The 27,145-nt window shown below is 43.8% G+C and overlaps 1 protein-coding gene across 3 annotated transcripts; it reads left to right on the top strand.

The window, feature by feature from the left end:
- Window positions 1-1,074: 1,074 nt before the first annotated feature.
- Window positions 1,075-4,494, top strand: LOC307238430 (stathmin-like). Of its 3 annotated transcripts, none has more exons than XM_080011400.1 (5): window positions 1,075-1,168; window positions 3,022-3,062; window positions 3,144-3,310; window positions 3,428-3,619; window positions 3,713-4,494. In XM_080011400.1, exons 2-5 carry the CDS (start codon window positions 3,050-3,052, stop codon window positions 3,782-3,784), a joined length of 444 nt encoding a protein of 147 aa, XP_079867526.1. In that variant the 5' UTR covers window positions 1,075-1,168; window positions 3,022-3,049; the 3' UTR covers window positions 3,785-4,494. The 3 variants fall into 3 exon arrangements, with proteins under 3 accessions (XP_079867526.1, XP_079867527.1, XP_079867528.1); XM_080011401.1 differs by lacking the exon at window positions 1,075-1,168 and adding an exon at window positions 1,193-1,270; XM_080011402.1 differs by lacking the exon at window positions 1,075-1,168 and adding an exon at window positions 1,509-1,526.
- Window positions 4,495-27,145: the final 22,651 nt, after the last annotated feature.

A 27,145-nucleotide genomic window follows, 5' to 3' on the forward strand; every position in this document is an offset into this window, starting at 1 on the left:
AGCATATAACAGATAACTGTACTTCTAGCCACTGGAATATTGTTATGCCAAAAATAGCCCTGAATCATATTGATTGAAGCACTATTCCATCCTAATATACTCAGTGACCCTGATTTATACAACAACTGGGTGTGGAAGATTCAGGAGCTACAACCACTATCAAGGTTCAGAGAAATGGCCTTGTTTAAAATAGATTGGTATTGAAGACATGAACAGACGATGAGTTGGCTGATTTTATGGACCACTCTGACAGACTGCGCTGTCCATGGTTCTACACATAGCCTTGATCATTTCAATGTGTCCAATTTTAATGCACATCAAGGTCGGAAATCTCTTAACTAGCTTAAAAGAATCACTTCATATTCTTTGGTCCCTATGTATGACTTGACCATACATTGGCAGCTTACAGGAGCATATATTGTAAATGGCACAATGTCTATTTAAACATCGAAGACAACAACCGTTGGGCAGGAACAGCAAAATCTGAGAAAGAAAATAACAGAATCCAAATCCGAATTTCCTTGGCTTCCATTCCATTGTACATGAGTGGACTTGCTGCCACGTGCTGTACATTCCACTTGTTGTCACACATCATTCATATCGTTTTAAGCAGCAGGCCTGCATAAAGATGCTAGAGTATTGTATGTTGATGGTTTTGATGGGCTTTTAGTTGGTATCTTAGTCGTTGTAATTGTTGTTGTGACACAGTTCTGTCACTTCGTTCATTCGCTTGCGCCAGGTTTGATCAGGTTTGTCCCTCAGGCGTTGCCCTAGGGCGGTCCAACCCCGCCCTACGGCAACGCCTGAGGGACAAAGCTACTGTCACGTTAGAATACAATGGTTGCGGGCTCATTGTTCGGACGGCACCAAAACCAGTTGAAAGCCTTGCGAGCTCATGGCCTGAGTGTTGGGAGGCAAACATGACACCGCTGTCCTGTTTGAGCGAGCCACGATGGACCGCTGCTGCCCAACCCCGCTCGAACTACAAGTACCGTGAGGCGCGGAGCAGCCGTCCAATGAAACCCCAGCGGAGGATGTGACGGCACACACGCCGCTCCTCTTATGCGCGTCCCCGTGGCGCCCGAGCGTATTTCGCGGCAACGTGTGGCGGAGGGGAGTAGCACATCCACCACATCCACCACATCCACCACATCCACGGCCCGAGAAGGTGGGTGTGACGGGCGGCTTCCTTTTTCATTCCCAGGCGGTCGGCGGAGAATAAGCATTTCATTTTTCTTGATATTGCTTGGAAATCGGCGGCTTAACGCGGGTATGATGGATGGTAAAGACGCCAACTTGTCTCCGCTCCGCTCTATTCTTCGCCCTAAACGATTTTTTTTCCCCCAAACTATATGTATCGGGCGCGACTGCGAGCGAAGCGTGGTCATTATCACAGTATGATTTAACCGCTTGTGTTCGTATCGTAGTGTATTCATCCTTGCTGAGTTCAGGCTCCATCCTTTCGTTTCGTTCGAATAATCTCAACGGTCTCTAGATGGAAGTCGGTTGATCCACACCGAGGCTGGGTTTGTTGGATTTGATTATTTGGTGGACTTTTGAAGATTGGAAGTCATTGCCCTGAATGGGCGATTATTAAATGCCTGTAGCGAAGGAACAATAATGTAATACCGAACGTGTGTATTTCAACAAAGGAAAATAAGAAAAACAGTTCTCGTTCATTCGTGGCTTTGCCATACAGAGCGAGGTTGACGCGCAGTAGATTTTGTAGACGGCGTGGCCGCAGTGATGGCTGGGAACAGCTTGTTTATTGTTTGGCTGGAGCGACTGAAACCTGGCACCGACGAGTTGGAGGTGTTTCTTTTCTTTTCTTTTCTTTTCTTTTCTTTTCGTTTCTTTTCTTTTCTTTTCTTTTCTTTTCTTTTCTTTGATATCATCCCTTACCACCACTACACCCCGGGATACCTGATGCTTGTCGACACGTTTGCCTCCCAGAAATCGTTGCTTTTTAATGAACGGCTATTGGGCGTGCGTGTGTGTGTGTGTGTGTGTGTGTCTGTGTCTGTGTCTGTGTGTGTGTGTGTGTGTGTGCGCGCCCCCATCGTTGTTAATGACAAGCGCTCGAGTCTTTGTGTGCAGCTGCTCGTCACATTCACGCGCCGTTCAAAGCGCCTTTTGTTTGGTTGCGTGCGCGTGTTAACCGCCAGTTTGTGTTCTGTGGACTTTATTATTAGTTATTATTAGTATTATTATTATTATTAGTATTAGTATTAGTATTAGTATTAGTATTAGTATTAGTATTATTTGGGAGACCTGGCCGGGCAATCTGGTGAGGCGAGCATGGACGTGTCGTTTGATATTATGCACCCTTTCGACGAAAAACCACGGTGGCTTAATTATGTCGTTGACGTTTTTTGCCACGAAATGAGCCAAACGCTGCTCACTTCGTCCGTGTCTTTGTTCTGGCGGTAGTGGGGAACTTTTTTTTTTTTTTTTGACTCCCCATTCCGCCCCCAAGCCTCCTGCGGTTAAGACGCATGGCAAGGCAAAGGAACAGCTGCACGCTGCAGTTTTTTTTTTTCTCCTCTTGCAGGGCATCAGATGCAGAATAATTTTAGAAAAGATGAAAGCAGCTGGCAGTGCCGACCGTACCCACCCCTTTGTCTCAATAACGGACTTGTTTGGTCCATTGTTTTGCGCGGCGGTCGATTTTGCTGGAAGGCAGCTCTTGAATTGAAGCAGATCGACTGCTTTACGTGGAGTCGAATGTCATTAGTCACACGTAGCTGTGTCGATGCCCAATGTGCGGAACAGCCAGTGGATGCCGGGCGTATGATTTTTTTGTTTGGATAGATGGGCGGTGGTTTGCTGTCGTGCACCCAGTGACCTGTGGGTGTCGCCAGTGAGCTTCGTTTTGGCTCAGCGGCGTGTTGCGCCTCCCGTGTGTGTAAACCGCCACTAGGGGTCACTCGCGCTCTGCATTCGCAAGACACTTGCCGAAGACGATCAGTTCATCAGGGCGTGGGCATCATAATTTACCTTTTTTTTTCCTCCTCATCCTAGATCTGTTAACCTGCAGTCCACTGGAAAGATGGCCTCTGAAGGTGAGTTATTTATCAGCGTTGAGTTTAAACGGATGTAAAATAATCTTAAGAGGTGCTGCTATGTAGCTTGTCTTTGTTCAGGTATCCAGGTTAAGGAGCTAGACAAGCGGGCCTCCGGCCAGGCCTTTGAGGTCATCTTGGGTGAGCCGGCACCGGACTCCGAGTTTCCCCTGTCTCCTCCTAAAAAGAAGGATGTCTCCCTGGAGGAAATCCAGAGGAAGTTGGAGGCTGCAGAAGAGAGGCGCAGAGTAGGCACAACTATTTAAAATCTCGAGTCAGTTGCTTAACTGTAGTGTAAATGTAAGTGTGGTAGTGCATTGGATGTGACTAGCATAGCGGCTCTTTGACCCCCTTTTCCTCATCAGAACCATGAGGCCGAGGTACTGAAGCACTTAGCTGAGAAGCGTGAGCATGAAAAGGAAGTGCTGCAGAAAGCCATGGAGGAAAACAACAACTTCAGCAAGATGGCAGAGGAGAAGCTCAATCAGAAGATGGAGGCCAACAAGGAAAATCGCACAGCCATTAAGGCAGCAATGAACGAGAAATTCAAGGAGAAGGTTTGGCTTTTTTAAATTTGTTAGCGTTTAAACAGTTGCATAAATTGGAAATTTTGTGTTGCTAATCTTTGCTTTCCCCATCTCCTAAAACAGGACAAGAAACTGGAAGAGGTGCGAAAGAACAAGGAATCCAAAGAGGGCCCAGAGGGCACCTCAGAAGACTGAACCTTTCCACATGGGGCATTGTATAGGGTTTTTTACGTATCCAAAGATTGGTTTATTTTTTGTTTGATGGCCAGTATTTTTGTTGTGTTCACAACCCACATTTTTGAAATACGAATATGACGTTCCACTTTGTGACTTTTAAAATTCCCCCGCTATAAGTGTACTTGGCTGTTTATAAGTGTGAATTTTCTTTGCCTCTCCTTGTAAAGTCTAAATCCGTTTCTGATATGTAACCCCTGTCATCGCAGCTTCTAATCTCAGAAATAGTGTGTACCTATCCCTTTGAAGGAAGCATGTTTCTATGCATAGCTCTTTATCCTTGCCTATTCCATTGTGAGCTTCGGAAATGTGTTCTCGTGAACCGTCACTGTTCTTGGCACTGAAAGTAGCACACAGTTTGATCAGGGCTGTTTTTAGATGCAGGTGTTAGTTATCTGCTGCTATCTCTGCTAGATAGAATTTGCTCCTTAAGATCAATGTTTTGTGCCGCTGCAAATCTTTTGTGGTGTTTTTGTTTTGATAAAAGCACATGACTTCTTGCTGTATAGCTTGGAATTAACCTTGCTGGAAAGTGGATGCCATCTTGGACATTACTGGAACAGTAATACACATGGAATGCAAAAGAGCAATACACTTGGCATCTTAATAGTTGCAGTAAATAGGTGACTCGAACTGTTGTACTAAAAAACAAAATAAAAGACGTAAACGCATTGTGTTTATCTTGTCTTTTAATGCATCTTGTATAATGTACTGAAGTACCAGCTTGTTTGATGGTGGAGTGGGGGGGGGATTCTCATGGCAAGCAATTCAAAAATTGAACTTAAAAAGTTTAAGATGCTTTAAGGCACTTGCCCTAATTCACAAATTCTAATTGTCTGGTGGCCTCAGCAAAGTTAAGATTGAGGAATCTATTCCAGAGGGGTTTGCTAACTTGCCTGTGTCTTCAACTGCCCTTCTGTAGCGCTGTTGACCTCATATGTTTTTGATCTCATATCGCCACCTGCTGGATGACTAGGTGCAATGACTACCCTCGATAAGTCAGCACCGGGCCCTTTCCACAGAGGCATGACGGATGTTCTCTATCCTGTAACATTACACACACGACCTGGCCCATTCAGCTTTGGGCAGAACCCCGACAGATAATGCGTGGTTAGTTTAAAACTAAAGTATGGCGGTCTGGAATGCCTAAATGGAACAAGACTATCAATCTTACAAATAATTTGACCTTATCTAGCTAGCAATCTATCCATACGTTAAGAATCTTTATTTGTCACATGACACACCGCACTACAACACATGCATATATATACACGCACACACATGCTTTTTGGGTGGTGGCCAGTGAAATGTGGCCTCCGCATTTCTCCCATCCTGGCTTGTCCTTCCTCCGGGGGGCAGCCTGGTGGGGGTCCTTGCTGATGGTTCTTGCTGTGAGGCAGCAGTGCAATGCACTGCGCCACCGTTGACAACGTATCCGGTCTGATGTGCGCCCCGGTACCGCTGTCATCCTTTCGTTTTATTTCGTTTTTATTTTAATAAGATGAAACCCAGCGTCGTCTTAACATTGTGTGGCGGTCTTTAACGCCCCCTGGTGGTGCAGTTTGAGACCATCCCAACACCGCTTCGCGCCCTCGCGATATTAAGTCAAGCGGTATGTAATGTCGCGAGAGCACGGAAATATCTGTCCGTCTCAAAGAACCCGTCTGCACCTTTAGTCAAAACGAACGACTCCTGCACCTTCCAGGCAAATGACAGTGCTGAGCATTGTGGCGCCGCAGATTGGCGCGTTTTATTTCGAGGTTCACTTTGTCAATCACATGCGATCACAATCACAATCACTACGTAAATAAATGATCTTCCAACGGTACATGACGACACCCCTAGATGGCAATGTTGTTCCTTCTAAGCCTCTCATTGACTTTCACGCTCCCTGTCCGTCTCTCTGTCTATGTCTACCTATCTACCTATCTTCCTTTCTCTCTGTCTCTGAAAATTATATATATATATATATATATATATATATATATATATATATATATAAAGTTAGAGTTACCTTAATACAGTCCTAGTTGCTTTGAAATATAGTACAAAATCACAAGATAGAGACGTATTTTTGTAGTAACTACCCAAGTCTTCCATCATCTCAGATCAAAGATGACATTTTGACTCTTGTGAAAATGCGACTGGCTCAATAAATGCCTGGCTGTGTGCTGTGGACCAGAGGGCTGCCATTTAAAAACAAACTATCACGTGTATTGAAGTCCCTGTAGGCAGAACTCGCACTCTACGCCTGATATGTTAATCTGTTCTCCCATAAATGCAACTAATTCAAAGGAAGCTATTGACGTTCACACCTGATGTGTCTTATGCGGGGCTTGAAGTGGAAATGAATGTGTGCCAGTGCTCTTGTTCACGTGTAGATGAGGGGGGTATTTAGGCAGGAGGTGGCAGCCTGTACGTTCTAATCATTAAAAGAAGAAGTCTGCCCCGACTCAATAAAATATTGATATATTTATCAGGATGCCCACTTGATTTGTACACTTGAGAGGGCAGAACAGGGTATCGGCGGCTTGTAAGAGGTGCCAGTTTGCAAGAAGAAGTCACGGTACGCCAAAGAGTGAAACATAGAAGTGCTGCACTCAAGTCAGAGATGCTCTGTGCTCTGTACACTCAAATACACTGAATACGAATCCCTGAAACAATGTCAGCATGTGTTCGGTGTCTGTAATTATTATTCAGCTCTGTGCATCGGTCAAACCTTTTTAAAAGGTTAAAGGTTTTTGACTTTCAGAATTCCAGCAGACATTGACATTTTTCTCATAGTAGCCGCAAAGTTCGTAGTGTCTTATATACCCTGCCAGTGTACTATCCAGTATGACTATTCAACTGGAGGCCCGGGGGCCAAATGTGTCCAGGCACATCAATGGAGACCAGCCCCCTGAATACATACGGAAGTTATCGAAGATTTATTAAAAACTATATTGAACAATTAATTCAAAACTAAATGCAACTCCAATAGGAAGAGGCCATTCCCCCTGCTGTCCCACCCATTGTGGCATTGACCAATCACAATTAGTTAACTCACGTTCTGCTAAACTGCTGTGAATTCTGTATAGACCTATCTTTTAATTTGCTAGTCAGTGAATTTATTTTATTTTACAAAATGTTTATTTTTATTTTATTTGTTTACTTGTTCATAGTTAGAATATATTCAGCAACAATAACATATGCAATAACACATTATGCAGAAGCAGTATACATGGATATAAAGAATTTAAAACCATAAATAATAATAGGGAAAAAACAGGAGGGGTTTTACAAGTAAGTGCAGCTATGCTGTTGTTGTCTTTTAAAAAGAAAACTTAAAATCGAAATTGTCTGGCCCTTAAACTGGTAATAGGTCTGAAATCTGGCCCCAAACAGATTGTTGTTCACTATGACATGATATTTTAATGGTTTAATTTTGCCTCCGTTAAAGACTGATTCCAAAACCGATGTTTTGTACCTGCCAGGTGCGTAACAGTTATCATGTGACTCAGGTGAGTGAACACTGTGCTGTTTTGAATCACTTTCCACACAAGAGCACAGCTGGCAGACTTTAATTACACTCATCATAAACATTTCTCGCCATCAGCCCTCGCTTGTTTCGTTCTCCATTCCAATATGAAAAAAAGGAAAGAAAGAAAAAAGTCCATGCAGAGCCAGTAACTTGGAATGAATACAATGGAATCGTAGTATTATTATTATTATTATTATACGAACGTCAATCCACCTTTCCATCTGCCGTGGACGAGATCAGTGGCAATTCAACCATGTTCTGTTTGGGGCTATGGGACCAGATGAATTCAACATGCACTTCACATTGTTAAAATTTTTATTCTAAATATGTAAAAAACAATGAACAAGTAAATGCACAAACACCTTCATATCCATATCCTTCTCTCTGTTCTTTTTTCTGATTCACTGATACCGATTCTGCATATCGATGTGATAAGATAAGATAAGACAAGACTTCATTAATCCCCCAGCGGGGAAATCTGCAGTGTTCCAGGGGCAAAAAGGGAATAGCACAGCAAGAAGCATTAGTTTATCAGTAATTACAAATTAGAGACATAATAAATAGGTAAACGGACAATGCACAGTTTAGTATACATTACATAGTGATATTGTGAATTGTCAGTTTTGGTATGTGTTGTCTACTTGGAGGAGTGTTGATTGTAAAGTCTGAATGCAGCTGGAAGGAAGGACCTGCGTTATCTGTACTTCACACACCGCAAGCGAAGCAGCCTGTCAGCGAAGGGGCTGCCCAGTGCTTTCAGAGTATCCTGCATGGGGTAGGACATCATTCTCCATCAGGGACGAAAGCTTAGCCATTTTTCTCCTTTCTCCCACCACCTCCACTGGGTTCAGGGTGCATCCCAGGACAGAGCTCGCCTTCTTAACCAGAAGAGACTGTTAAGTCTCTTCCTGTCAGCAGTCGAGAGTCTGCTGCCCCAGCAGAACACTCCTTAGAAGATGGCTGATGCCACCACAGAGTCAAAAAAGGTCCCCAGCAGTAAAAGTCTGCTCTGTCCGTTCTTATAGAGTGCATTTTTATTGTCAGTCCAGTGCAGTTTATTATTCAGGTGAACACCCAGGTACTTGTAGGATTTCACCATCTCAATGTCCATTCCCTGGATGTTCACTGGTATAGCAGGAGAGTGTTACAGCCTGCACAAGTCAACCACCAGCTCTTTGGTTTTCCCTGCATTGATCTGGAGGCAGTTCTGCTGGCTGAAATCCAAAAAGCCCTGGGTAAGTTCTCATACCCATATCCTTGACTATTACATGGTGCACAATTAGCGATTTGCTGAAGCTAAACATACCTTATTGTAAGTGCAGACAGATTTGTCCTTTGCTGCCCCCTGGTGGAGTCGGGCATATTACCTGCACAAGAACGTAACAGAGCATGTTAAAGTACGTAAAACATAAGATGGGTACATGTAAGGTAAGGTTTGTTTGCATAAGGTGTGTTTTAAGCCTTAATCTTCGTAGCACAGGGGTCTTGCAATGGTGGTTGTTTGGTATCTCCTTTCTCTTATGCACACTATGTTATAATGTTAAAGTCAATTTGCTCAACAAGCAAATCAAATATTACTGATTGTTCCTCTAAAAATCAGCAGTAGTTTGCAGGTATGTGAGCAAGCACAGTGTGAAACAATGGTCTGATGTTTGTGGTTCATTCCTGACCTACTACTTTACTCAAAGGACGATGCAGTCTGGACTCCTGCCACCACCCAGATAACCCAGGTCTGGATAGAGGCCCCTTAGATTTACACTGCCCAACAAAAACCAAACAAAAAAACGTGATGTTCTTATTTCATTCCACTTTTTACTTTATTTACGTTCCTTTAAGAGAGGATGTTGAATTAAGTGATAAAGGAACATAGAGAAAAATAAGTCAAAGAAATATGCTAACCCGTATCTCCCGCTGTAAACATAATGCTGAGCGACTTCAACCTATCCTGACATCATCTTAATGAAATTGTCTGGGGGAAAACAACAAATAGGGGCACAGCAGAGGCGCGGAGGAAAGAAGTGTCACATAGAGACAATGTATGTGTTTTGTGCAGTGCCTAATTATTTACACTAATACCGTCTTACATCTTAATGTAAATATTAATGCTGAACAGTGACTTTCCTCTGGACCACAACACGTGACGTGTCTCGATTGTTATGGTGAGTGTTAGAGAATAATGATGTTTGTGTGTGTTGGCGTCAGCTGCTGTAGGAACTATCTTCCAGATATTTGTAATGGAAATCGCTACCCATGCTTCAGTAATATACTGTATGCACTCAGAATTTTGTCATGTTTATGGATTCATTTGGGCGTCAGTAAGGCCAATAGTTATTAAAACGTAGCAATTTTCCCACCAAAATATCATCAAATGTAGCTGTGGCAGTTCCACCTACCACAGGCACGAGTGACGTTTTCAGCGCCCTCTGGCACAGAGACGCAGGCGATGGGGTTGAAAGACACCAGTCAATTGAAAAGAGTGGGCAAGGTGGAACAAGCCCAGAGGAGATGATAAACCTGTCATAACAAGGGCTCCTCTCCTGTGTGTGTGCGGTGGGGGTTTTACCTGTTGCTTGTTGATTACTGTGACGAGCGACAGGCATATAGCCACCCTGATCCTGGGCCCAATTACCTAGACCCAAGACAGGTGTGGCTGCTAAAACCACACCACCCCCACACCACAGTAGCTTTAAGCCAAGCAGTCAATTTGAGGTAGTGGGAAGTATTTTTATTTATGGCATTTCTTCACCGGGGCCGATTTATAGCTGTCAACAAACTGAGAGTTGCACTATGGGAGTCTGCACTCACAAATACACCTATCAGCCACAAAATTAAAACCACAGACAGGTGAAGTAAATAACATTGCTCATCTTGTTTCACTAGCACCTGTCAAGGGGTGTGATATATCGGTTCTTGAAGTTGGTGTGTTAGAAGCAGGAAAAATGGTTGACGACTAGACGACGGTCAGAGCGTCTCCAAAACGACAGGTATTGGGCGGTGTTGCATGTGGTTTGTACCTACCAAAATGTTCCAAGGAAGGACAACTGGTGAACCCGCGACAGGGACATGTGCGCCCATAGGAATTGCTTTGTTTGGAGAAAACAAAGCAAATAATTCTGATGGAGCAGATCCATCACTCTGATGGAGCAGCTGGTAGCTCTGATCAGTTTTTCCCCGGTCTGTATTTGAGGCAAGTTTTTATTTATTTGTGTTGACCATGCGTTTATTGGAGGCCTCCTTTTAATTTGGCTACTGGTTTATATTTGAGGAAATATGGTATATTGCCATACTATTATTGTGTACAGTTAACTGTTAGATTTATTGTATATTTTCACATTTTCTATCTATCTATCTATCTATCTATCTATCTATCTATCCATCCATCCATCCATCCACCCATCCATCCACCCTTCCAAAAAACTGAAAACCTTCCATGTTTGTGGGGAACTGTAAGGAAGATTCCTGTGTTTTTTTTAATGTGCCTTAAGGCTTCCGACATCGAACACCCCCCTTTCCCCCTATTAGAGCAGGCATTCATAATGATTGCCGAGCATCACATTGTTGTTTTCACTTTCCTATATGATGCAACCCTCCACGGGTGATGCTTCCGCTAAAGTTGATTTATGCAAAGCCGCTGTGAGAGAGTCAGCGAAACCCTGACTTTGAAATATGGCAGGGGGAGGTCCCCCCCCACGAAAGTTGAGATGTCCCCGGTGGCTCTGTCAAGTCACAGCAACCCCCAGGGTCATTAGAGGATAACGCTCCGAATCTGAGCAATGGGCTGAAGATAAACAAGCCCACGTTGAAGGTGAAGGGGAGTATGAATTTTACACAGATCTGTTTCTAGATGTTCCCGGCCAGGGCATGTTAAAAAATTCAAAGAGGGGAGAAGGAGAGAGAGAGAGAGAGAGAGAGAGAGAGAGAGTGGGATGAAGGGTGGGGGGCCTTGACCGCACTGGAAGCATGCCCAATTGCAGCAAGTTCAGCTCTTGCTTTGGTGATATTTATGTTCATCTAAAATATTTTGGGGCGACATCTGTGAGCCTCAGATAAAGGCTTATGGGAAGAGATACAAGAGGAAAATGTAGCTCCAATTAACACTTAACATTTTTTATTTTTTGCTCTCTGTATTTTTTCAAATCTCATTAAAAAGTGTCTTCCACACACTGGGTCCACAGTAGGGATGTGCAGAGAGCCGAGTATTTGTATCTGTGTATTTGTTGAGGCAGCAAAATTATTTATATTTGTATTTGAATAAAAGTGGAAATAGGCATAAGAATCCTGTTTTTGTTTTTATTACACTTCTAATTTTAATATATTAAAGTCTTAATATCAGTGTTCAATAAACTATTATATTAATTATGAACACTTAAATGTAATATTGGTTTATGGTTTTCATAAACCCAGCAATAAACATGTATAACCTAGACAACCATAGTGGTAGTGAGCACCTTAGATGCCACGGGTAGTACAGGGAAAGGGAGAACACTTCCAAGCGAGGGGCGTTTCCCATTAACTCTTGTAACTTTCCTTTGCCCTCACTGCCACAACAGGTGGATCTCACTTCCCTGCTCTATATGCAAATAAGATGAATTTTGTTTCCTCCGTTTCTCACTTGTATGGAAAATTAAAAACTAAAAGCTAACTCAGAGAATAGCGGCGTGCCAGAGTTCTGCGTTGGTTCCCCTGTCGGATTTCCTGTGTCTTTATTTCAGATCTCTTTGTTTTCGTTAGTTTATAATTGTATGAAATGAACGTTTTAAACCCAACGAAGGAGCAGTCTCGTTCCACCTTGGATCAGGCAGTGGATTGCGCAATGAGAGAGAGCCATCTTGCTGCGGAGACACCCTCCGCTCTCCTATTGTCTTCCTGCCACAAGCAGGTGGATCCCAAATACCGACCCTGCTCATATTTATTTATTTATTTCTTCCAGAACTGAAATCATTTTTTAAGTATCTGTACAAAATAGATATTCATAGAAACCCACTATTTGAGCTTTGCCAAAGACTGTATTCGGATTCGGCTCCACTGCTAGTCCACAGTGTAATTCTTCAGGAATTTTGTTTTTGCAGCATAGCCTGTTGTATAAATGTAGTTGCAATTCAGTTACACAAGGGAGTATTTTTCCAATTTGACAGGATGACAATTCCTCTGATTCTACATCCATCGTCCAACTGCCGGTTCGACTATTATGGGGTATAAATCGACTCCCGAGTCTGAATTGAGGGACCACTCTTATAGAATATGAATGAAGATGAACTGACTGTAGTATGACAACAGATGGCCCATTCTCAGTGCAAACAAATTGCACCATACCCCAGAATGTTACTTGATCTTACTTCATATGCAAAACACTCACAAACTCATCGTATCTCTCTAATAGCTGGCAACTATAGAAACGGTTGGGTGGTCTTCATTTTTTGGGGAAACAGGGAAAGCACGCCCATAAACTCTCTCTTATTCCGCCTCAACAGTTTTTGAAAACATTTGAGGTGAGAAATAAACAATACACATTGCTGTCAGAGAGTTGACATAGCTGCTTACCAGAGGAGGTACAGTAATGGAGCTGGAAACGCTGGAGCCGCTTTTGTTCACAGTGGCTGCTAATTTCACTAAAGATTCACAACTACTGTAAGTACTATACGTAAGCCAATCAGATAAACAACACAACATAACAACTATATTGTAGCGAGCTTGGGCTTCTTCGAGCAAGCAAAAGGCAGGAGATTTGATTTCACAACCAAGCGCAATCTTTATTCATCAAAGTGCTCAGCATTTATTCTCCCACACTGTTATCACGGCAGGCAGGTCACCAGCGGCACACACACTCTCACTCCTGGTGCAACAATAATAACATAATCACAACCCATAACAGTAATAACAATCCATCATAACACATCTAACATGGCTAACTAACACTAAAAACAGCATAACAATTTACATTACCGTAACTAAGAACACATAAAACAATCCTTTTCCCCGACAACCCCAAAACACACAATAAACAATGCTGGGAAATCTCCACCCCACCTCTATTCCCCAACACGCTACATTGCCCCCAACTGGCTGGTTAGCTGTCCCCAGCAACCCATGTGTCCACCACAAAATCTCTAAAGTGTTGGGGAAGTTGAGACTTTCGCCGGGCCCGCCCAGGGGGCCCCTCGGCTGCTTCCTGTGGCAAGGCATAAACTGGAGGTTGCCCCTCTGCCCCTGACTCACCCTCAGACTGAGCCACTGGTCGGTAGGGGGCAAGCCGATCGCGATGAAGAACCACCACCCGGTTCCTTTTGATCAGCCACACCCTGTACACCACATCAGACAGTCTCTCAAGGATCGTGTGGCTCATCAGCTTCGGGGAGAGGCCTTTCTTCCTCTCCGGGCTGTAGACCCACACCTGCACCCTGGAGGCAAAATCCTTCCCTTTCCCTTTGGTTGGCCCACTGCGAGAAGAGGGCCTTCGTCTCTGTGTCCAGCCCGGCTCCCCGGCCACCTCTGGTTCGGGGGGAGGGCCAAACATCAAGTCCACAGGGGTGCGGAGCTCACATCCAAACATGAGGGCTGCTGGACCAAGGGCAAGTGAAGATCCAAATCTTGCTGCTGGTGGCTCGTCAGAATAGCGAGTTGGGTCGCCAAGGTGCGGTTGAAACGTTCGACCAATCCATCACTCTGTGGGTGCAGTGGTGTAGTCCGGGGTCTTTTTAACGCCCAGCCGGCGGCAGACCTGCAAACACCTAAGCCTCGAAGTTCCGCTGTGCCAGCTCCTCCGGCACCCTGAACCGAAAGAACATCTCGTCCACCAGGCGTGCGGCGGTGGTGGCGGCACTCTGGTCAGGAACAGCCTAGGCTTCGGGCCATTAAGTAAAATAGTCCATGGCTACTAGGATGTAGCGATTGCCCTGTTCTGTGGCCGGAAAGGGGCCCAAGATGTCCACGGCAACCCGCTCCATGGGAGCCCCCACCTGGTACTGCTGCAGAGGGGTGTGAGAACGTCGAATCGGCCCTTTCTGAGCGGTGCAGGTGTCACACCGGTAGACGTGCAGCTTCACGTCTTGAGGACACCCTGGCCAGTAGAAGTGGGACCGGAGGCGATGAAGTGTCTTGGTGACCCTGAAGTAACCAACTCCCACAGAGCCATGGACGAGCTGGAGTACTCTGAAACATAGCTGGCGGGGCACCAGGAGCTGGAAGATGTCGCGATGGCCACCGGGAGCCTGCCAGCAGCGATGCAGGAGCCCATCATGGCTGATGAGGTTGGCCCACTGCGAGAAGAGGGCCTTCGTCTCCGTGTCCAGTGCTGAGACCACTGGCCAGTCTGGTCGGTGGCCTGCCCTCACCCACCCTTGAACCCGGGAGAGGACAGGGTCTTGGCTCTGCTCATGTTGGAGTTGGTCTGGGTCAATGTTCCCTATGCTGTGGTTGTCGCTCGTGCTTGGGGACTCTTGGGAACCATCGTCGTCCGCTCTACGGTCATGTAGAGCCGCCACCTTCAACGTCGCTGCATCCTGTCCCTTGACGCGTCGACAGTGCCGGCACGCTGCCTCCTGAAAGGGTTGTCGCAACACCGCGTCAGCGTTGGCATGGAGACAGCCAGCCCGGTGGCGAATCTCAAAGTTGTAGTCCTGTAGTCTCTCCAGCTACCGGGCCAGCTGTCTCTCTGGTTCTTTGAAGTTGAGGAACCAGGTGAGGAATGCGTGGTCGGGGCTCAGAAGGAACCTCTGCCCGTAGAGGTACGGATGGAAGTGGCGGAGGCGCTGGATGAAGGCCAGCAGCTCCCGACGGGTGACACAGTAGTTTCTGTCAGGCCGGCTGGAGGGAGCGGCTGAAGTAGGCGATGACCTGTTCACCTTGTTTACCTTCCTCGGATAGCACTGCTCCGAGACCCACGTCGCTAGCATCAGTGTCCACAATGAAAGGTCGCCACAGGTCTGGATAGGCCAGCACAGGGCCTTGATGAGTGCCGACCGCAGCTTTGTGAAGGCACAGGAACAGTCCTCCCCCCACTGGAACACCTGGACCTTCTGTGTCAGCTGGTGTAGAGGGCTGGCATTGGTGGCAAAGTCCTTCACGAACCGTCGGTAGTAGGAAGCCAGCCCCAGCAAGCTTCGCAGCTCTTTCACGTCGCGAGGAACAGGCCAGTTTTTCACCACTGCTACCTTGGCTGGGTTGGTTGAAACTCCAGCCGCACTGACGACATGGCCAAGGAACAACGTCTCCCGTCGAAACAACTGCCACTTATTTTTTATTTGGATGAATGGCATTACCTTGAACTGCCACAGTCCCTGGCTGATGAAAAAGGCAGTCTTTGGGCGTGCTTCTGGCGCCAGCTCTACCTGCCAGTAGCCGCTGCGCAGGTCGAGGGAGCTGAACCAGTGGGAACCAGCGATGCAATCCGCCCCACCTCTATTCCCCAACACTCTACAATATAAAGATAGTGGAAACCAAATGAATAACTCCAGTTGAGTAAAAAATAGACAGCATTGGAGCAATTACATTTGACAAAACTCTTTATGTTGGTATATATACATATATATATATATACACACACATATATATGTACATATATACACACAAATATATATATATATACACACACACATATATATATATATATACATATATATATATATATATATATATATATATACATATACACATACATATATATATATACACATATATATATATATATATATATATATATATATATATATATATATATATATATATATATATATATATATATATATATATATATATATATATATATATATATATATATATATATACACATACATATACACATACATATATATATATATATATATATATATATATATATATATATATACATATATATATATATATATATATACATATACACATATATATACACACATACATATATATATATATATATATATTATTATTTTTTTTTTTTTTTAATTAAATTGAATAAATGAATCTCAGTTATTCATTAATTGATACATTCATTAATTATAAATATATTACCTCTAAATGAGTCAACACATTCGTGACCGACCCATCACTAAAACCCAGTCTGGGCCTTGTCTGGCAGTGTAAACACTGCTCTCATAATTAAGTAGAGATCACCAGTCAGAAGGTGTAAATCACACCAGTCAGGCATGACTTCAATGATTGTTAGGTGCAATGTTAGGTGTTACCCAAATATACCACAAATTTTTTCACTGACCTGAACTGATGCATATATTGTGCGTGTGTGTATGTGTGTGTATGCATGCACGTGCACCTATGTGTCTAAGATTGTCACAGATAGACAAGAAATGCATTGCGGAGGCCAAAATTTGTGGATACTTAACAAGATAGAAACTGCATTCCCCATTTACCCCATCCGTTACTGTGGATCAAATTGCAGAAAGTCTGTGTGCATAATATATCATCAGCATCTCTCTGCACCCCCTGGAAAGAGATTATTGTAAAGGTTGGTAGACATTTCTGAGGTCATCGCTGTCCCATGAAATGGATTTGCAAAGCTATTACGAGTGTTTGCAATTATTCCTCTTGGGATTCAACGTTTCTTACTGCCCATACCAAGGGGACAGAATCGGCCAAGAGACACAAAGGTAGCCAGAGAGAGAGAGAGAGAGAGAGAGAGAGAGAGAGAGAGAGAGAGAGAGAGAGAGAAATGTTTTTTAGACTGCTCTACACTCAATAAGTGCCTGTGAGTTCACGCATCAAGTTCCTTGTTATGCAAATTGTCTTGTCTCCCGTGTGAGAGGCCATGAGAATTTATGAGCCCAGAACCGGCTGTGCGCTGCCAATGTTGCCAAAGGATGAAAATAAGCTCTTAAAAAAGAGCAAGGTGTGAAATGTAATAGAGGGGATAGAATTTAGGAGGAGAATTAGACAGCAGGGCAGTGTATCTATTTTTCCTCAAAGAGGAGATGATGTCAGTCAGTGATCCCCAGCACGGTTCAGTTAGATATCAAGATAAACCTGTGTATCTTCTTACAAAAGATAAACGCGAAGGTCTGCGGATGCACAGAGCAGGAATCATTTCAATAGACCTTTCAGCTCTACTGCATGAGGCGATCTACAAATGTTGGAATTTTGAGCATTGATTTTTCTCTTAACTTTTCTTTCTTTCATCACACACAACCATTTAGATAAAATAAAACAGACATGCATCATCAAAATACAAGCAATTGCCCCTCAAATGGCACATGAGAGTTTGCTTAGCGGATGCATCACAGCCTCAATCAGTATCTCAGCGGTTCTAATATTTGGAGGACTTCCTGCAGGAGTGAAGACATTGTCTGGCTTGAAAAAAATGACTGCAACAGTTTGTGCTGGGAGCCAAGACCAGAAAACGCAAAAGGGATAGAGGCCAGTTATAAATGATTTAGGCGGCGCAGAGAGAGGGGCCTCTCAAGGCTGCATACCAAACTCTCTTCTTCGAGATGTTCCAGATTCCCCCGATAGGTGACAGTGGGAAGGAGGAACTTTCAATTCAGTGCTCTGCAAAACAAATAAAAAAAGTTAGTCGGCATCTAATGCAGAGTTTTAAAGGGATACTTGAGTTATTTGGAGAAATTTTCTTTTGGTCTATCTTATCCAGATTGAGACCAGAAGGTCAATATCGATTTCCAGAACTGAGATATTGACGGGGTGTATGCTAACTGTATTAGCTCAATGCATGGCTTTGGTTGGGTTCAACTAGCCTAGCTCTGAGGGATATTAGGTAAATACACCTTCCAGCATCTCAAATGCTGAGTTAATAAACATCTTGTGTGTTTTGAATGCAGCTACATTCTTAACTATTTTTGAAAATTCATCTGCTGGGAGCAGTCATTATCATCTTTTTCCAAAAGGTAAACTAGTAAACTGTCAAACTAGTAAAGAAGTCATTGAGAAATTAGACATCCAGTCTTAAGTCAACATGAGTCTTCATGTCAAAATCACTGAAGGTGCACTGGGAAATAATTCCACAAAGATCACACCTACATTATATGTAAAATATACCCCACTTACTTTTATTTAACACCACGTACACAACAGCAAACCAAATCTCTCATGCAACAGGTGGTACTGAAGGGACTCTGAGCAAGGCAAACCACATACAACCTCCTTCCATTATCCCCTATTCCCAATTCACAAATGAGATGTAGCTTGCAGAGCACTTCTGTCAGACAACTCGACGGCGCCACACTCTTCCACTCCCTTATGGGGCCTATTTAAGCATCCAATCCCTCTAACCATATAAAATTAATAAAGATAATTTGAAATTAGATCTAAAAGTTGTCTGATAGAATTCTCATAATGTGCCATCTTCAGGATGCGTATGCACTATACTCAATTGAAATTGTACTGAAAACAGTGAAAGGTGGAGAGAACACAATTTTATTTTTTGTATAGCATCCGTTCATTGTAATTCTCCTTCTTTTATTCCACAAATTTTTTGAAAAGGAAACAGAAAATTAAATGTAACCTAATGTCAAATCTCAAAATGGAAAAAATATTAAAGACAGACTGTCTGTGGTGTAGGTTCCATTAAATTCATATGATGACCTCCATACTGTATATTTCAATATTTTAAACTCACGGCGCATGGTTTTTCAACCCCATAGAACTGCACATGGACTCTCTCTCTCTCTCTCTCTCTCTTCATCCTTCATTTGGCTGATATCCAAATACACGTTACACGTTATATTCCAAGTATGTAGGTACATCTTAGCTTCCCTTTGCGGTGAATATAACAGATTCGGCTTTGTTTATGAGCAGACCCCGAGCTATAGTGTGTGAATTATCATCGCCACCCTCAACCATCTGAGCAGATGTTTCGCCAGCTAAGCATTTTACACTCAATAAACAAACCTTCCTGTGCCGCGGGGCAGAATCTACACAGAAAACGCCCGCTAAACATATGGCGCTCCAACCATATCGTCAGCCTCAACATCACTCTGTCGGATGAAACAGTGCATCTCACATTAAATTGCCCCAACATCTCCCATTCTGGCGAGCTTCGTTCCTGTTTCCTCTTATTCTTTTGGACTCCCCTTGGGTTGTGGCAAATTGATGAGGAAGTAGTAAAAGCCTTTCACTGCACTGTGAATTAGCACAGGCGAAGGTTTAAAACAGTCGGCCATTAGCATATTTTGCCGTCATCCATCAGTGGGCACTGCCAGCTCCTGGCAGTCATTCATCACAGCCACGCCACTGACCAGGCCTGAGGGCCCCCCTCCACATTGCTTGTTAGGAGATGTATGAATTCAATGGGCGTATGCCGTGCTTAAATAATGACTGATATCCATAATTCAACTGTGACCATTGAGGTGAACGTCCTCAAAGCAAACAGTCGAAAAACATGATAAACTGTTTAAATACAAGCGGTTATATATATATATATATATATATATATATATATATATATATATATATATATATATATGTTGTCGAGGCCTATTGTGTTTCCAGCAACTTTAAGATAAGGAGGTTGTCGGTAAAAGTAAAAGTTTTCAGTTGTTTTCAACCTCACTACATATTTTTCTAATACACAATGGGAATTTTCTTTTGAAATAGCAGCAATGGCGCCTTTATTTTTCTTTCGCAAAAGTGTTTCTCTTGCCGCTGTATGCCTGGCTATCCAATATGTTACACTGTGTTACAATGTGCAATAGGGCAGGGGTTCCAAAACTAGGGTCTACTGCCCTAGTTACGGATCCGTAAAGATTTTCTCTTCTCTTCTTGCACCGTGTCATACTTACACACAACCTGTAAATCTGTCCTCTAAGTCTCTTCTCTTCAACAAAACTGAAGCCCCCTTAACCCCAAATGTGTTATCGCATCAGACAGTTGGATCCTCCCCCTAGTAGCTGTCGAACTGTGTCTGGGTTTTGCATCCCAAAACAAGTCATGGAAAACGGGGAACATTTTTTTTTCCAGTACAACAGTGAGTTGTTGGCTCAGCTTGACATTTACCATGTTCCTGAATGAGAGTTCAAAATTCCCTTAGTGGAGTATTTGCAAAGTGCGAAAGAAAATAAATACACAATACACACAATTCACTGACATAAAAATAGATTTATCGATAGTGAATATGGTGATATTCAAAGTTAACATTACTGTGGCAGTTCTGCCTGCCACCCGAGTCCCATTTTCAGGGCCCTCCGCCACAGAGACAGAAAATGGGGTAGAAGACACACATTTATTGTATAGAGCGTGGGCAAGGTGGAACAAACCAGGAGCAGATGGACAGCATGTCAAGACAAGGGATCCTCTCCTGTTTGTGTGGGCATGGGGGTTTTACCTGTTACCTGTTACCAATCAACGAGCAACAGGTATGTAGCCACACTGATCCTGGGCCAAAATCACCTAGACCCAGGACAGGTAGGGCTGCTCAAACCACACCATCCCCACACCACAGTTACAAAATGTAATTATTTTGAAAACCATGACTTAATGACTTGGTTTTAAGTCCAGTTCAAATAAAAAAACGTGAACGACGTCACATGAATTGAAAAATTTGCATCCCAGGGCCTTGATCAGAGTCTGACTCTCCATGGGAATGAACGGACCCTTTGACTCTCTGTGGGAAACCCTTCTCTTCTTGCCCTATCCCTCTTCCTGCTGAGACTGAAAGGCCTTCCATAAATGCCAATTAGTACACATTTAAAACCAATTACAGCTGCTTTGTGCTGAGTAAATCCGATCATTAAAAGCTGTGTACATCTTTTGCACAACCAGTTCGTACCGCTGTACAGCACAAAGTGTCAAGCCTATCAGTCTGCCATCTCGTCCGACCGCTGCCTCGCTACCCGTGCGCCACCTTGCCTGGTAAATGGACGACAATGACATTTGCACGAAGCAATGAGCTGAACCGCACAAGGCCTTTTGTTTTTCTGACTTTGGGGTGTAATATTTCCTTCATTTGCATAACGATGTCCCCTGTTTATAATAAACCTGGGCATCCATCTCACTGAAGCCCATTGAACGAGCGGTGGATTTGTACAAAATTAGAATGCAAATGGAATGAAAGGCTGTTGCACCGGCCTATATCCGCCCCAAAGCCTGTCGGGGTAATATGCTGGAGCGCCGAAGCAACGTACGCAGCGAAATGAATGCCATACATCCAAATATTTACTCCCCCTGTTTGTTGAGGGATTTTATGGCAGGTGAAATTACTTTGAGATTAATGAATTAATTGATTTGAGAGAATCATGAGATCTCTGATTCTGTGTGTACATGTTTGTGTGAAACCATCTGCTAAGTGGAAAATTTCAATCAATATATAAGTTTATTCAGTACCAGCATTAATATTCTGATATGGCTCTACCTCCCCCGCCCTAGAATTAATAAAAAATAACTTTAACACTCAGATGCTTGGTGAGACATATTTTCATCTAGAGCAAAAACAGGGTTTCATAATAAAACAGAGAACACCTTTTTCCTCATGAAATATGATCATGTTCCATCTTTTTACCCATAATTTAATGAACATTTACTTGTTTTGTGCTGCGGTCTTATGATAGTAATACGCGAGAGGGTGAGGGAAATCAAATAAAGACAACACCCCCCTCCCTCTTTTTTTTGCATTTGGAATTTTACCAGTGCCAGCATCATACTGTATGAGAAAGCTTTCTGTGAGAAGGATGAAAAAAAACAAAACTGGTGCACTGCAATGACCTTGCAGTTGTCCCACGGGTCAAAAGTGGCATCAAAATGTTGTTTTCTTCACTCTGGAAGCTCTGGCGCTTTTCAGGGACCCCACCCCCTTCCCCACGCGCCCCTCCCGAACCCCAACCCAGTGGGAGTGAATAGGTGGGAGATTGGGGAGAAAACCATTCCACTTGTTGGAACAAGGTCCAATCACAGTATATAATTAGCGATTAGCGCAATAACATTTCATCTGGGACATTCTATAGCAGCATGAAAAAAAAAATATATATATATACATATACATATATATACACATATATATATATATACACACACACACACACACACACACACACACACACACACACACACACACACACACATATATATATATATATATATATATATATATATATATATATATATATATATATATATATATATATATATAAATACATGTACTTCACATTCTGTTCAGATATATGTAAATTGGCCATGATGAAACACACTAATCCAATTTTAGGATTGTGCATAATGCCATATTGTTCTATTACAATACATTTTTTGGGGGGGCGAATATTTCAACATATACTCTTGAAATACTGCAAGGGGGCAGTAGAGGGACACAAACGGCGCAGGCACAGCATCAGACGAGCCAACGCTGGACAAGGGAGTCTCACAAGGCAGCACCGAGCACCGACAATTAACATTCAGGAACGCGGGACCTTTCAAAGACACGTTTTCCCTTTTGATACTCTGTGGGTGACTAAACCATTCGACGCAAGACACATATACTCCCCAGCTCTTTTTGGCTGTTGTTGTTTAGCAGGTGCCTCCAGGTGAACCGCACCCCCACCCTGTCTTCAATGCCGTCGGCACTGACCACCGGGGTGGAACTGGAGTGCATTAGCACGGTCTATCCTATTGGGCCGTTTCCACCGACCCCAGCCGTGACACACAACACACACACACGCCCACGCACACACACACACACACACCAGCCACCCGCCCTCAGGCTCGCCCTCAGCATCATGGTTGGCTTCCCTATCAATGCCGACAAGTTTTCCGTGTGGGGAAAACTCCACCCATAGTGGAGACCTGCTCTGCGAGTCCTGCTTTAATGCCCCTAGCTTCTCAGAAATGCTGGCGCGGCTGTTAACATGTATGAATGTGATCTTCTGTGACTCCCTTTCTCCCATTCCTATACTTATGTACAGGTACTCTTCACTTAACGACCGAGTTCCGTTCCTAGGACCAGGTCGTTAAGTGAATTGGTTGATAAGTGAGGACCCGTGTTATTTCACGGTAAGGGGGCGTGGCCATTGCGAACAACAACACAAGTGTAGTGAATACTGACAGACTGCGGGACTGAGACTGAGAACGGTGATGAGATGAGATGTGTACAGTGTATATAGTATATATTGTGTATACAGTGTAAGTATATAGTATATATAGTGTATACAGTGTATATAGTATATGTAGTGCATATAGTGTATATATTATATATAGTATATAATAGTGTATATAGTATATATAGTATATACAGTATAGTGTATACAGTGTATAAAGTATATATAGTGTTTATAATATATATAGTATATAAGGTATATATAGTGTATAAAGTATATGTAGTCTACTGTATATAGTGTATACAGTGTATATAGTATATTATGTATATATAGCGTATAAAGGGTGATGTGCATTGAGATGCTTGATGCTGAGACGCCGCGCACCGTACAATGTACAATACAGACTGGTCAGAGAGCTGGTTGTAAGTCTGGTTGTAACGGTCGTTAGACAGGTAGGTTGTTAAGTGAGGCGTACCTGTGCAATAATAATGCAATACAATAATCTCGGGGCTTGGCGCTGTCACCCGCCTGAATAAATGAAAGAATGTTTCTGCCAGAGCCGAGGTTCTGCTTCTTCCAGACCTCCCTCTTGTGCTGTCTCTTGGCTTTAATCAACATATACTGTACATATCAAGATTCAAGAATCAAGATTCAAGAGGTTATTTGTCACATACATCGTGGGTTTTAAAACTAATCTGCGAATATACTTGTTGACTGCTGTGAAAAAAGGTGGGTGTCATTTGTATTAATTTGTACAGTACATACAGACACTTCACTTTTTTTTTCTTCCACTGACATGCAAGGCAACTTTATATTGATCTGGTCAGGGTAAAAATGTGGTATGTATTGTACTTTGCCAACATCAATGGTTTCTGTTTCTGATTCCGAGGCAGACGCTGTGATTGGACAGCGTTCACGCACCAGAACACACACCAGCCACGGGGCAGAGAGGAGGGTTAGGGGAAGCGGTTAACTTTTCTTCAGAGATGGCAGAGAGAGGAGAATAACCACAGCTTTAGCACTTGCAAAATTAATCTCTCTTTTGTCCGTGATACTTCAGCTGAAGTATGTGTATGGTAAGTCCTCTTATTCCTCTCATCTCAAGATGACCTTGAGCCACCTGCAAAGGTACTGTATATATCCTTTGTAAATGAGCCCAGGAGAGGCCCGACATTCCGTGTCTGAGCGGGCGGGGAGGTTATTTTTGATAAATCCTACATTCTCTGGGCGGCATTGATCCAGCCAATCCACCAAAATCTCATTCCATGTGGGCTGACAACCCAGAGTCGATAAATTGATATGTTTAAGCTACTCTCACGATAGTCGTCAGGTGAAAAAACAGAGCTGCAGTGAGATTCTGAAAGCCAAAGAAATAGCGCTGTACTTAACCGAAGGGCTTTTCAACACTTTTCTTTCTTTTTAAATAGGTATTTACGTAATGCCTCCTTTGCATAATAAACAAACCAATTCAAAGAGTAGTTTCTATGTGTGCTCAAGGTGCACATCTTGGATCTGAACCACTCTGGATCTGAATGGAAATATCTCTCAGACAAAGCAATGAGGCCGGCGCTCTAAGATGCTCTCTACGAAAAAAAATGCCTTTCTGCCCCCGTGGCGCAACAGATCGTTCACGCTTCCCTCTCCGCGGCCGAAAGTATAAATCTAACGGTGAAATCACCATCATCATCACCATCACCATCAGGTCATCATCATCATCATTTGTACTTCATTAACAGGTTGCTAATGCCTCTCATGTCTACCACACACACACACACACACACACACACACACACACACACACACACACACACACACACACACACACACACACAGAGTAAGCGGGAAATGGCACCTCCTCTTTGTATGCCCCATCCCCCGCTCCCTTCCTGCGTCGCCTGCTCCTCTTTAAAAAGCATAATGAGGTAATTAGAGCGCAAATTTCAATTGACCAGAAAATGAAGAATTTACAATGGACCACATCCCGCCACTGCCTCTATCTTCCTCCAGGGTGCTGGCTGAAGCGACCCCTCCTACGATGGCAGGTTAGAATGCATCTGTCAGAGTGAGCCTTTGTTGTTTTTTCGATCAGGCGGTGCTGAAGGTCAACAATGAAAATCGGAAGCATCGAGCAATCCCGTGGAGAAGAGAAGTCTTGCTGTGGCTGAGACAGGTTCTGGAACATGCAGCTGACTGAGGGCAGCTTTGATGAGCTTACTGATCCCTCCGCCGCCCGGCCCCAACCTGCACCGCCTCACTACCACCCACCACCGCCACCACAAACATTACCTCACCGGCCCCTGCCATGACATCACAATAATCAGTCCCAGGTGTCTTCTTGAGAGGCTGCTCATGATTTAAGTGCCCTTTGCTGCACACGCACACACACACACACACACACACACACACCTATTCCAGGGTGTATATCTTTGGTATGCTCTCTTCTGATGAAAACGTTGTCATTCAGGTAGCGGAATCTTGCACTTTCCGGGGCTCAGGGTGGGTGTTAATTTCCACCAGAGCTAGGAAAGCTCATCACGTCATACAAGCCAGTGAGCTGCATCATCAGCAAAGGGCTGTTACGAAGTGCTGCCCCCTCCAAATGACCTGTATCTTTTTCCTGCAGCCTTTTGGCCTTATTGAGTTTATAGTGGGGGCTTCTGTTGCCTGTTAAAGTCATAGATCGGTACATTAATTCCAGAAGAAACAGCTTCTCAACAGCGACATGGGGCCAGTCCCCGGGGAGAATTTCTCTGATCCCTGTCTATGTCACTGTCGGCAATTGAAAAAAACCCTCTGAGCCGATGGAGCGGTGAAACTGTCAAAGCTCCCCCCTGTGCAACTGATGTTCCTCCTCATCTGCTGCTCCGCCATATGTTTTGAGGCAACATGGAGGCAAACAGTTCAGTGGGAATGGGTTTCCTGTTGTCACCAACATATGGCTCAAATGGTTGATGTTAAGGGTTCTATTGTTATAGCATCGTATAGTCATTCTATGGAAGGTTTTAAAAAAACCTGCAGTTTTTTTTTTTTTTATAGAAGTGAACTGATGAAAAGGAACAAATTATCCCAATGACGTAAGCCCTTCATCTTCACTGGGGGGAGGAGTTGGTGGCAGTGTTTGGTGTTGACGTGCGTGTGGTTCTCAGACTTCAAACAGATACTGTGAATCAAAGGCTTGACAAGTACTTTTAATTTGACATTTTGCCTAATGCGGAATGGGAAACAGTGGTGTCTACAGTCGCACAGCCTCACAGTCTCCCGGTGTCCTCAGTCTCCAGTTATACAACTCCTCTCCGTTGCCAAGGTCCGCGATGATTATTAGCATTCAAGTGCTTTGCTCTTTTTGTATTTCCACGTGTGTCTTGTTTTGCAGGGAGGTCTAAACTGCAGCCAGGCAGGACAGCACACTGGCTAATGCAATCCAAGTTGGGCACTATTAATCACTTCCTTCCCGGGTAGCAAGGGTTCATTAGGAAACGATTCCTTTAAATGGAGTCTGGAATGGCCCACACTTTAAGCGTGGCAGAGTCAGGGGTAAAGGAGCCAAATCTGCCGGCCTGGTGACTGCTGGAGAGAATAAGGAAGGACAGGATGCTCTCGGGTGGTGGTGGGGGGGTGGTGACGACAGTGACGTTATATGCGGGGCAGGGACCACTCACACAAATAAGCACAGAGGTGGACCACTCCACTAAGTGTACTAAACTCAACAGGTGCAAGCGATGTCCAAGCTGACGCCCGCTCTCTGCTGAGCTGGGAGGATTAGATCAGCTTCGACGGGGTGGGAAAAAAAATCCAACAGAGGAACTACAGTATATCACAAAT

The sequence above is a fragment of the Zeus faber genome (genome assembly GCF_960531495.2).
Source record: "Zeus faber genome assembly, chromosome: 1".
Classification (NCBI taxonomy): domain Eukaryota; kingdom Metazoa; phylum Chordata; class Actinopteri; order Zeiformes; family Zeidae; genus Zeus; species Zeus faber.

What these genes read in the sequence shown, in the direction of transcription:
- LOC307238430 (XM_080011400.1), top strand. An exon ending in CTGCAGAAGAGAGGCGCAGA is followed by an intron (nt 3,311 to 3,427) that starts GTAGGCACAACT and finishes TTTCCTCATCAG; the next exon opens with AACCATGAGGCCGAGGTACT. An exon ending in ACGAGAAATTCAAGGAGAAG is followed by an intron (nt 3,620 to 3,712) that starts GTTTGGCTTTTT and finishes CTCCTAAAACAG; the next exon opens with GACAAGAAACTGGAAGAGGT.